The following is a 12,011-nucleotide window of genomic DNA, read 5'->3' on the forward strand; positions in this document are numbered from 1 at the left end:
ATTTGTTTAAATCAACACTCAGATTTTTTTTTAAAAAAAAAATTGTTGCAGCACAAATAATACAACATTGTTGTTGTGTGCCTTCAAGTTGTCTCTGACTTACAGTAATCCTAAGGTGAACCTGTCATGAGATTGTCTCAGCAAGATTTATTCAGAGAGAGGCTGAGAGAGTGTGACTTGCTCAAGGGGGGTTTCATGGCAGAGCAGGAATCCAAAGCCGGGTCTCCAGAGTCCTAGTCCAGTGCTCAAACCACGATATCACACTACCTGTCTACAAATAGCATAATGGCATAGCTGTTATTCTCCCTTTTAGTGGCTTTCAATCTAAAAGGGAGAAATGATACAAGAAATTGGCATCCTCCTTCCTTGTAGAGAGATGCTTGTTGGTCCCTCACCCTCCAAAATTCACTGGAGTCCCCACTTTTTACGATAATATCCATTTGCCTTCTTTAGTCACACTCATCACAGGCAGCCCTCAACTATGGACAGCAAAATTAAATGTGACATTAATTGTGTGATTGCTTTTAAAACATGCACAGTTTGGGCTGTGTTTTCAGTTAGGTATAGCCACTATAAGGATGCCTATGGATCCTCAGGACTGTGACCACCACAATGTTATAAAATCCAAAGAGAAAATAAGTGTGCACGGTGTTAAAATGTGATGATAAAAAAGGAAAAAGAACAAAACAAAACATGAATTGGAGAGAAGTGGTGGCCACAACACTCATCATCATCATCATCATCATCATCATCATCATCATCATCATCCTATGGTAGTTGTGGTGAGGGGAGAATAGTAAGAAAGAATCAGACACACTAAGATTTTGGAAAGAAAAGTTGGACAACAGATTGAGAGAAGTATTAGAATAGTCTTGAGAAGATTTTAAAATGACAAGCAGGCAGTAGGTGACTTGATTTAAGAAGGAAAGAAAAAGGAGAATATGAGAAAGAGAGGTTAACAGTGCAATCTTAATACATGCTTAGACGGAATCAAATCCCACTCCAAATGTTAAGATGTAAAAGGGAGAGTCGGATCAAGATATGGAAAGAAAAGAAGGGGGCAAGCGGCAGGTTTAATAGACTGAGAGAAAACAAGCTTTCCATCAAGAAGAGGGATAAAGGAAGCAGGGAAAGGATTAAGATACACTAAATAGAGAAACAATAAAGTGAACTGGTAAGAGGGGGGAAGCAGTGCTGAGCCCACAGTTGTAGAAAAGGAAATGCAAGCATGCACATGAGTAGGAGAGAAAAAAGGATAGATATAAATTTGGCCTTCACTTCAGGTAATGATAGTATTCACGTTTACTTTCAGGCAGTATGATTTGAGTGGTATGGGGAGGGGAATGGGCAAAGGGGAAAGAGAATGAGTAGATTACAAAAGAGTTTGGGTGAGCATCTTTCAGGAGTGCTTTAGTTGTGTGTTCCTGCATGGCCCTTGTGGTCCCTTCCAACTCTAAGATTCTAGCTCTGAATTCAAGCTGCTATAATAAGCTGCTTCTTGCATACAGCTAGGAAATCTCCCAGAATCAACATCTGGGCAGCAGAGTGTACTACTTGGCCCTGTGACCTGCAACGTGGCTCTTACGTTCCTATAGAAATACTGTTGCTTCCATGTGTGGCCCCTGGAGTCAGGCCCCACCTGAACTTCAGCTGATGGATCAGAACATACAGTGGGCCCTTCGGATCCAGGGAGGCTTTTGGATCTGCGTGCATGGTCACCTCACCACCATTGAATAATATGGACCATGACAATCCCTGGTCACTCGAAATCCCAGGTCTAGAACCAGCAGTTCCAGAGGGCCTGCTGTACCCTCTTAACATTTCACAGACGAAAACAGGGACAAATAATATTAGAGTGGTCAAATAATATTATGAGGTAAAGGTGCCAACGAGACCCAGCATGGCATAGTGGTATGACTCTGGAGACCAAGGTTCAATTCCTGGATCGGCCATGAAACCCACTGGTGGCCTTAAGCAAGTCAGACATTCTTCGTCTCAGAGGCAAACTTCCTATGAACAAATCTTGCCAAGAAAACCTCATGATAAGGAGTTATATTCCTTAGTTGCTTTAGGGTCGCCATAAGTCAGAAATTACTTGAAAGCACACAACACACAAAGATGCCAACAGTTATTAATAGGGAAGTACACAAGCTAAGAGAAGCTGCAGCACTTTGCTTTTGCCCGAGCTTCCTGGACAGGGCAATGTCCACACCTCTCAGACTTAATTCACTGTAAACTATCTCTACTCTTTGAGTTCAATTTGGATCAGTGGAAGTAAGACAGTGACAAAGGGGGAAAGAGGGAGGAGAAGAGAGAAACTAACACATTTTGAAAGCAGCTAAAAATATGGGATGGCAGAGGATTAATCAAGGCCATCCCAGCCAAAGAACATTTAGGGGATAGGCTAGAAACTCTGTGGAACAAGGGCTCCAGATAGCTTTATTTGTATTATCATTCCTCCTCCTCCTTCTTTCCCCCCTCCTCAATCAGCAATAATTCCAAACCATTAAGCAGTTATTTAGGCAGGACCAAAGCTGGAAATGTTCAGATTAATCTATCTAAATACACACTGCAAAGGTGTCCAATGTCAATTTTAAAGCAAAATACACTCAACAGTAACACAGAGGTTTGACATGCTTAATGTTGTTCAAAATGAAATTTAAAATATCCATAACTAAATTAATTATAACCCAAAAATGTTAAGTGGTTGCCAAAACTAGCCAATAATGCCACTATCCTCTGCTCACTGGCCATAACATTGAAAGGTGGAAAAAAGGTTACTTCTTATGGTGCAACTGCATAGAAAATACCACGAGCATTATTTTCATGTTCATATAGATATATATCAAAAGTAGGTAAAGAATGTCTAGCCACAACCAACTGTAGGGGGGTGGTGCTCATTGTTACTAAGCCAAAGAGCCAGAGTTGCCCAAAGACCACTCTGTGATCATCTGGCCTGCATGACTGCACTGAACTCTGTTACCTTCCCACCAAAGTGGTACCTATTTGCCTACTTGCATTTGCATGCTTTCAAACTGCTAGGCTGGCAGAAGCTGGGACTAGTGGCAGGAGCTCACCCCATCATGCAGCACTTGAACTGCCAACCTTCCGATCTTACGATTGTCAGAACTGGCGTCTTAACCACTAAGCAACCACATCCCACATATATCAAAGAGCTACCATTATTCTTCAAATTTTGAAAGAACCACTGAATATCCAGGGAAGGCGCCAGTGCTCAGTTCTCCCACAACATTTCCCACCTCTGCCTTCCTCAGGCATGTTCCGGGCAGCTGTTCCCAGCGGAGCCTCCACTGGGATCTATGAAGCTCTGGAGCTGCGTGACAACGACAAATCCCGGTTCCTTGGAAAAGGTAGGAGCACTCCCCCAGTGGACAAGGCATGACTCTAGATAGCTCAGGATGGAGGTGGGTGCACTTATTATGGACATGCACATCCACATGCTGGTGGCCTGCTTTCGGAGTGGCAATAACAGCAGATGTGCAGTAGTGAAATTTCCCAAGCTTCAGTCTCATGCTGGAGTGACAGGGTAAAAGCTGATGGTCCCATGTGCCTTATCTCTCACTCTCTCTGTTTTTTTCTGCCTCTGTGTGACACTCTCTGGTCTTTTTCTTTTCTGTAGGGGTGCTGCAGGCAGTGGAGCACATCAACAGCACTATTGCCCCTGCCCTCATGAGCGCTGTAAGAATCCCCCTTTACTCTTCATTTTCCAAAGGCTCTTCTTATGTTCCTTCTTTCTTTTCCTCTCTGTGCTTTCTTTTCATCCTGTTTTATTTTCTGTATGCCCAAGCATACCGTGTGTGTGTGCATGCACATGCAAACACACACATGTATGCACACATATGTGTGTTATCAAAACATTAATGTCTTCCAATGGAGCTCATTGTAGAAGCCGATTATTTGGTCAATTCTGTACATAGAAGGTAGATTTTTCTGAACTATAAAGGTGGCATAGTAAAGAATGAATGCAGTATCTAGAGTAGTAACTAGAGGAGGCAAGAGGAATTTGTGACAAATTTCAGGGCAAGTTTTGCCTGACCGTCTTCCATTAAAGTGCTGTTTCTTTTTGCAGGGCCTCCCTGTGGTGGAACAGGAGAAGATAGACAACCTCATGCTGGAGCTGGATGGAACAGAGAATAAATGTAATCTCTTTCCATTGATAAGAACATGGACATGTGGGGTGGGAGAGGCAGAAGAGGGTTAGTTGGCAGAGCAATGGAGAGCTGTCAGAGATAGGAGAATCTCTGTGAATCTTGACATATATGCATGGAACCTAGTAGCAGGAGATACCATTGGGGCTGGGGATGACTGGAAGAGCTTTGGGGGCTGGAACAAGTCTGTGATGCTTTTGTTACACTATAATGTGATGTGATCTTCACAGCTCAGTTTGGAGCCAATGCCATCCTGGGTGTTTCCTTGGCTGTGTGCAAAGCAGCGGCTGCAGAGAAAGAGGTCCCCCTGTATCGGCATATTGCTGACCTAGCTGGAAATTCAGATTTGATTCTGCCAGTACCTGTAAGAACTTGATCATTTCTAATTTCAGAAAACAAACAAAAGGGTGGTGCAGAGATGATAGAGAAACTAAAGCAATATACAAATATACTCCTTCAATACCAAAAGAGAGTACAAAGCTACCAGACTCTTGCACACACATTGATTTTATATCCACATTACTAATCCAAACCAGATTCAACCCCACTTTATCCTCATGGCTGCCAGTCACAGAAAACATGGTATTTTTGTTTTGTACAGCAGCATGGAATTGCTTTACAAAAATTAGCAACCTCATAAATTAGCAGCCTGACTTCCGACAACATTGTGGAGGAAGCCATGATAGTTAAACAAATTTCAGAACAGTGCAAAGTGATCATGTAGATGTGTACTGGACTCTATTGCTGCATTTCACCTTTTGATTCTTGTCTTACTGAACCCCTCCAGGCCTTCAATGTAATCAATGGGGGCTCCCATGCTGGGAACAAGCTGGCCATGCAGGAGTTTATGATCTTGCCTGTTGGTGCTGAGAGCTTTCGGGATGCCATGCGCATTGGTGCTGAGGTCTACCACAATCTCAAGAGTGTTATCAAGGACAAGTATGGTAAAGATGCCACCAATGTAGGAGATGAAGGAGGTTTTGCCCCGAACATCCTGGAGAACAGTGAAGGTGAAGAAAAGAACTGTGCGGATTATTACATCCTGTAGCCTCCAGGCCAATTCCATTCCCGACTGCAGTTTCTCCAGTAAAAAGTAATATTTTTTAGTAGAGTGATCCTAAAGCAAGACAAAGAGGCTGGGCAAACCACCCCTAAGGAGAAGCGTGCAGCCACCTCCTGCTGTGCTGGATCAGGACCGTGGCAACCATGCACTGTTTCCTGATTTGGCCTTTCCAGGGTGCAATAGCTGCAGCGCAGTGGCTTTAAGGAACTCCTTTGGGGCTGCACTGTGTAAACGCAGCGCCAGAGGAGCGCCATGATGCCGCACACCATGTGGAGCAGCACGTGACATCACTCTGCCATGGGGACAGAGTCGGGGTGTGCATCATATGGATGCCATCCTTCAACTCTGCCCCCAGACCAGCCTTAATGACTGGTCTGCACAGCCTCTTACTTCCACATAATCAAATTTGAGGACTGGAGTTTTAAATTAGGAGTCTTAGGTCCAAAACACAGTACAGAAATAATCCAGGGAGTTTATCAGATTCAAGTTTTGGACCCTGCAATTGCGCTAAGGAAGTGTAAAGAATGTTGCGAAATGACTGTTTCGCGCGATGTCTTACCACATTGCTTGCTTTTCTGTTATCCCCCCGTAACATTATGTTAGCGCTACAATTGCGCTACAATTGCATGAAAGCTGTGATTTCCGTGATGCGAAACCATGCACTGCGGAACTATTTACTACACCAGCGCCTTCCTTTTGTCTTTCGCATTTCGCAACAACATATTTGCGCATGCGCCTTGGAGGTTTTGGTGGCATCCTGACCTTTGTGTTTCCGGGGGCGGGGGGGAGAGGGGAAAGGGGAGAAGCCTCTTCCAGTTTCCTGTTTTCGCCTACAGTGTGTGCATGCAGTGTGCCCATGCGAGGAATGGGGCTGGGATGGATGACCCTTAAGGGACCTTTTCCTTTGAAGCCTCCTAGGTGTCCATGGAGGACAGAGGAATGGGGCTGGGATGGATGACCCCTAGAGGACCCTTTCATTTGCAGCCTCCTAGGTGTCCATGCAGGACAGAGGAATGGGGCTGGGATGGATGACCCTTAGGGGTCCCTTTCATTTGCAGCCTCCTAGGTGTCCATGCAGGACAGAGGAATGGGGCAGCCTCCTAGGTGTCCATGCTGGAAAGAGGAATGGGGCTGGAATGGATGACCCCTGGGGGTTCCTTACATTGGAAGCCTCCTAGGTGTTCATGCAAGACAGAGCCACCCCCCCTCCCCAGGGGTTGTCCTGAAAAAGGAAGGCCACCGGAAGGGAATGGGGTCAAAAAGCAGCCCAGCATCATGGGAACTTTGCAATCAGTAACTTGAGCGTTGCGTTGCGCTGCTGCCTACCACACCAAACCATTTCGCAACACGTTTCGCAAGATAACGGGAGACCATGGCCTGGCTTCCACTTTTGCCCGCAATGCCCAAAAAGGGGAGGAATGACGCTTAAACTACGGGAGCGTTGTGCAACGAGCTCCCATAGAAATGAATGGCGTCTGGAAGAACATCACACTTTCACGTTATTGCGCAACGTTGGTGACGCTAACATTGTGCGATAAGCAAGAAAAATCGCCAAAAACTCGCATCTGATAAACTCTAAGGTTAAGGCTGCTTTAGCTGCCCTGTCTTAAAGCTAAGGAATTATGGGAACTGTAGTTTTGTGATACACTTAGCTTTCTCTGTCAGAGAGCTCTGGTGCCACAATAAACTATAGGTCCCAGGATTCCCTAGCACTAAAACAGAGCAGTTAAAGTGGTCTTGAACTGGATTGTTTCTGCTGCTGCAGTGTGTTTTGGACCAGAGTCTTCCCTTTGGGATTTCTACACTCCCAAGATCTTCACCCATTCATATGTTGATATTTTTAAAAAGCTTCACAACCCGACAAATTTGTTGGTGTTTCCCTGATAATTTCTCACACCTTTATTTATTCGTTTTAAGATATAAATACTGTGCCTTTTTATAGAGATAGTGAGAGCAGCTTGTGATGGTAACAAATAATGCCACGACAGACTAAAGAATAGTAAAACAAACAAAAATAGAATATACCAAGAGGATAAAACACAAGGTGATCTGTGTTAAAAATGCTGGACCAAATCAAAGCTTGCTTAATGATGGGGTGGGACTTTTCTCTTGCTCAGAAAGTTATTCTATATTGTGGATGCTGTCACCAAAATGAATGGGAGGATCCAGGATCACCAGAACCCCCAGCCAACAGTTAACCTAAATTTGTGGTTAGTCCTGTCTGGAGTAGAGCCATTGAATCATTTAGATTGAGGTATATGTTGACTCACTATTCAAATTGAATGGGTTTACTCCGATCTGGACTAACCAACACGATTCCAATCAGTTATCTCCATCCTATCTGGATTAGATACCATTTGTTCTCTCACTTCTGTTTTGCATAGAGACTGTTGGGAAGGAGAACAGTTTTTAAAGTAAATAAAATAAAATTATCCATATATTAAACAAATTCATAACTGAAAGACCAGCTAACATATATAATTAGTAATAAAAGCTTATATTTTAAAATAGGTGAATTCTGAAGAAATAGAATAAATTCTTCAAATGGAAGCAAGAGAAAGGTATAAGCCAACCTGGGGAGTGAGAACATTTGGAGATTCTTGGGGCAGTGCAGAAAATAACTGATTGAAATTGGTCCCTGCACTGTTGCTTTTCCTTCAGTTGATAAACTTAAACATCTTTTGAAAAATTCATTTAATGTTGCTTTACTTTAAGGCTTGACTTTGAGTATATGAGAACCGACAGCAAATGCACATGATAATACACACGTTGACATGATAAAACCTCAGTGGCTGCCTTTTCTGGGCAAAGCAGCATTGGGAGGGGAAGATTTTGAACAAAGAAGCCGAAGAACTATGTGCTTGACCTTTGTTTTTATTAGGGTTCCAGATATGTGTTTGTAAGATAAACATGCATCTGTAACCAGGAAGGAGCAGCTGGAAGAAAAAGTTGGTGAAGAGCATGTTAGAAGAAAACCTCTCATAACTTTCCAGCTGCAAGTCCTCCCACCCTTGCAGCTGGTTTCCCCAGAAGTAGCAGCAGGAACATCTGTCAGAGTTTTTAATTCTATGGATTATGTGCAGCAGGTAGCTTGACCCTAAGCCAAACAGGAGATGCTCTTTTCCTCTTCCTTATTCATCAGTGGGAATCTCCACTCAAAGGATTATTTCAGATGTTTAAAGGACATTTTCAACCTTAAAGATGCTTTTTCTCTCTCATACCTCAGCACTGGAACTCCTAAAAGAAGCCATTGAGAAAGCTGGCTACACTGATAAAATTGTAATCGGCATGGATGTGGCTGCATCAGAATTCTACAGAGATGGCAAATATGACTTGGATTTCAAATCCCCTGATGACCCCAGCCGCTACATCTCTGCTGATGAGTTGGGTGACCTCTACCAGAGCTTTGTTCGGGACTATCCAGGTGAGCCAACTGGGAAAACCTCAGCAGCAGAGAAGAAAATCATAGAATCACAGATTTGGAAGAGACCACAAGGGCCATCCAGTCCAACCCCCCCCCCCCCGCCGCCGCCAATGCAACTCATCATAGAGTTTCTGTCGTTAAAAGATGGAATGATGACTGTGTGTAATAAACCCATCATTTTCTTCCCTCTTTCCCTTCCTCTCTCTTCAGTGGTGTCAATTGAGGATCCCTTTGACCAAGATGACTGGGAGGCCTGGTCCAGGTTCACAGCAAATGTAGGGATTCAGATAGTAGGGGATGACTTGACAGTGACCAACCCGAGACGCATCGAGCGAGCTGTTGAAGAGAAGGCCTGCAACTGTCTCCTGCTTAAGGTCAACCAGATTGGATCAGTCACTGAAGCCATTCAGGCGTAAGTTTAATTCCAAAATTCTTCTACATTCATCTTCCTCTTTATTTTATTATTATTATTATTATTACTTATTATTCTTATTAACCTTTATTATGAAGCGCTGTAAATTTCACAGCGTGTACATACAACCTTTTAATTAGACAGTTCCCTGCCCTCGGGCTTACAATCTACAAAGATCCCATGAGCTGTAGAGCACTTGCCCAGGCACAAATCCACTGGGAAGTATATTAACTATGTTTGTTGTATCTCCCCGTAGCTGTAAACTGGCCCAGGAGAATGGTTGGGGAGTGATGGTGAGTCACCGATCAGGGGAGACTGAAGACACCTTCATTGCGGACCTGGGGTGGGACTCTGTACTGGGCAGGTAAGTTCTGTCTGGGTATGAAATCATGCCTTCCACCTCCTCTTAGGAGGAAACAGTCTATGCATAACACCATACTTTATAAGATTTTTTATTATTATTATCATTATTATTATTATTATTATTTTATTATACCTTTATTTATATAGCGCTCTAGATGACCATACTACTGACATATCCCTCTTGTCTGGTTTTGGGAGCTAAGCAGGATAAAGACAGGTTTAATTTGCATGGGAGAGCACCAGGGATATCGGGGTCTCCTAGTGGGCTAGAAAAGAATTCTGCCTGAAACTGTGGAGAGATGCTGCCAGGCAGAATTAGCAATACTGGGTTAGATGGACCAAGGACCTGAGTATGAGGCATTTTCCGGTGTCATGTGTTCCTAGGAATGTGCTCTTCTGACAGGGGATTGCTAGCACTATTAGTCAGAAAGCATTTTGTAGCTCTTTGTGTTATCCTTCCTTGATTTTTTCTTGATACATAATTAAAAAGATAGAAGAAATGGTGGGAAAGGCACTGGAAAGTTAGGCACAAATCAAGGACTTTGTTGAGTCTGCTCAGAAAGAGGCTGAATTATGATTATGGACAAGTGAGGCAGGCTGAGGGGGGAAGAGGCTCCAGTGGCACCATTGACCTGAACTCTGAGACCGACATTGGGGACCCTGCAACCTCAAGGGCCCAGATGGCTCCAGAGTTACCAGCAAATTGATGAATGGTGGGCATATCAGCACCTGGCATGGGAATATCGGGGCTGATGCCAGTTGACACAGTATCCCTTTTCCTTTTCTAGTTCTGTTGCTTTTTAAATAGACATTGGGTGGCTGGACCTAATGCCACAGTGACACTCCAGAGACACTGTTTACAGAGGCAATGAAGATGGTGAGCAAAGCTTGAGCTTTGCTATGTAGCACACAGACACTGCTAGCCTCTAAGGGGAAATGAAGGGAAGAAACAAATAATACTGTTGCCTTCTTACTGCCACTATATCCTGGAAGGAGGGTTAGGAAGGCCAACAGCCAGCCAGGATGGTGTTGTAGAGAGCAGAGCTTGCTTGCTTACTTGCATCCTTCCTTCCTTTAGAAACAAAAATACTTTTTGTATTGGTTTCAGTGGTCAACCAAGCACTCCCATCATACTTTACTGCTGGTATGTATGGCATTCCTCAGGTCAGGTGCTATTGTGAGAGCCTTTAATGTGAGAAACACTTAGTATTAGAGTGATTGTGGCCATGCAGTTTGCTCTCCCTCTACTATATTCCTGCCACTATTTACCAACTGGGTCAAGTGTTGAAAAGTTGCTCTACTTGTGTTCACTTGATGCAAGTAGAACAGTAAGTGTAGTTGGGAATCAGTGGCAGCACTAAGGGGGTGCAGAATCCACTGGGTGACACCCCAGACGAGGGCTGACCTCTAGTTGGGTCCTCTTCTGCTGTGCCCCTCCCAGCTTTGCCATGGTGGCAAAGATTTCCTTATGAGGAGAGCTTTACCACCCCAGCAAGGAGAGGGCTGCGCACCCTCTTGCCAGCAACCCCCCTCCGCCACCGGTGACACCAAGGTTGGGGCTGCCACTGTCAGGGATACCGAGTGCAGAAACTTGAACATAGGGAATTAAGACTGGATGGGAACTCACATCTTCGACCCTCCCTAACTGCACATATTTTGTGGTAAACGCCCGAAGCACTCATCTTTTAAACCATGTAGCAAAGAAGAAGAAAAAAGAAAATCATTCAGTAACTCAGGCAGCCAGATGTTGCCAGAACCCAGGACCTGCGACTTAGTCTCCAGTGTTTTGTAGGTCATCTCCAGTCAGGAGACAAAGTTACTAATTCATCAGTTTGAGCAGTCACCTTTGGGCAGGAAGAACGAGCTGTGTGCAAATCTTGCTGCGTGGAGAGCAGCAGCTTCTACCATTTCCTACAAAAATTCCTACAGCTTAACAGATTTGTTGTTGTAACTGCAAAAGACTCTCCAGAGTGTCTATGTTGGGAGGAATAATCCCCTCATTTCACCTTCATTGGGAGCAGCCCCCTCAACTAAGATTTCAGCCTTCTTCATTTTGAAACAGAAAAAATATGTTCCCAGTGTGTGCATATGTGTGTAAATGAACAAGCTGTCAAGCAACACAAGCAACAGTGGTAGTACTTAAGCATCACCATGGAATCCCTAGGACTCAGGTTTTGGCCTAGAAACCTCAGGGCCTGGGGTGATACATGAGTTGGCTCTCTTTTACAGATAAAGACTGGAGCGCCATGCAGGTCCGAGCGACTGGCAAAATATAATCAGCTAATGAGGTAAGAACTGCAACAGGTGATGTAAAAAGTGTAAAATTCAGGATTCAGGCTCACTGAACTGAGTCAAGGATCTTCTGCTTCTGGAGATGTCTTGGGGCCACATACCTTGGCCATTTATGGGAGGCCAGGGGAGCCTTGACTGCATAGGTGCACCACTGAAGGGCCACTTGCCTATTACAAGGGAAACAGGGTACCATTTAGGATCTCTTCCAGTACACTCAACAGGGAATTCAGGGCTACATCCTCACTTTATACAAGGATACCAGTTGTTTCTCCTGGCATTGGCTTCCAG

General features: G+C 44.2%; 1 protein-coding gene across 1 annotated transcript in view; it reads left to right on the plus strand.

Annotated features, from left to right (window-relative positions):
* The window catches only part of LOC121923430 (gamma-enolase), a 19,888-nt gene extending 8,199 nt beyond the window's left edge, over positions 1-11,689 (plus strand). Inside the window, exons 3-11 of the mRNA XM_042453842.1 lie at positions 3,276-3,371; positions 3,641-3,699; positions 4,091-4,160; positions 4,400-4,533; positions 4,957-5,179; positions 8,459-8,656; positions 8,867-9,068; positions 9,325-9,432; positions 11,661-11,689. Of these exons, the coding sequence (XP_042309776.1) occupies positions 3,276-3,371; positions 3,641-3,699; positions 4,091-4,160; positions 4,400-4,533; positions 4,957-5,179; positions 8,459-8,656; positions 8,867-9,068; positions 9,325-9,432; positions 11,661-11,664 (1,094 nt within the window). The 3' untranslated portion in view covers positions 11,665-11,689. The remainder of the gene's footprint in view (positions 1-3,275; positions 3,372-3,640; positions 3,700-4,090; positions 4,161-4,399; positions 4,534-4,956; positions 5,180-8,458; positions 8,657-8,866; positions 9,069-9,324; positions 9,433-11,660) is intronic.
* The last annotated feature ends 322 nt before the right edge of the window (positions 11,690-12,011 follow it).

The sequence above is a fragment of the Sceloporus undulatus genome, chromosome 2 (genome assembly GCF_019175285.1).
Source record: "Sceloporus undulatus isolate JIND9_A2432 ecotype Alabama chromosome 2, SceUnd_v1.1, whole genome shotgun sequence".
NCBI lineage: Eukaryota > Metazoa > Chordata > Lepidosauria > Squamata > Phrynosomatidae > Sceloporus > Sceloporus undulatus.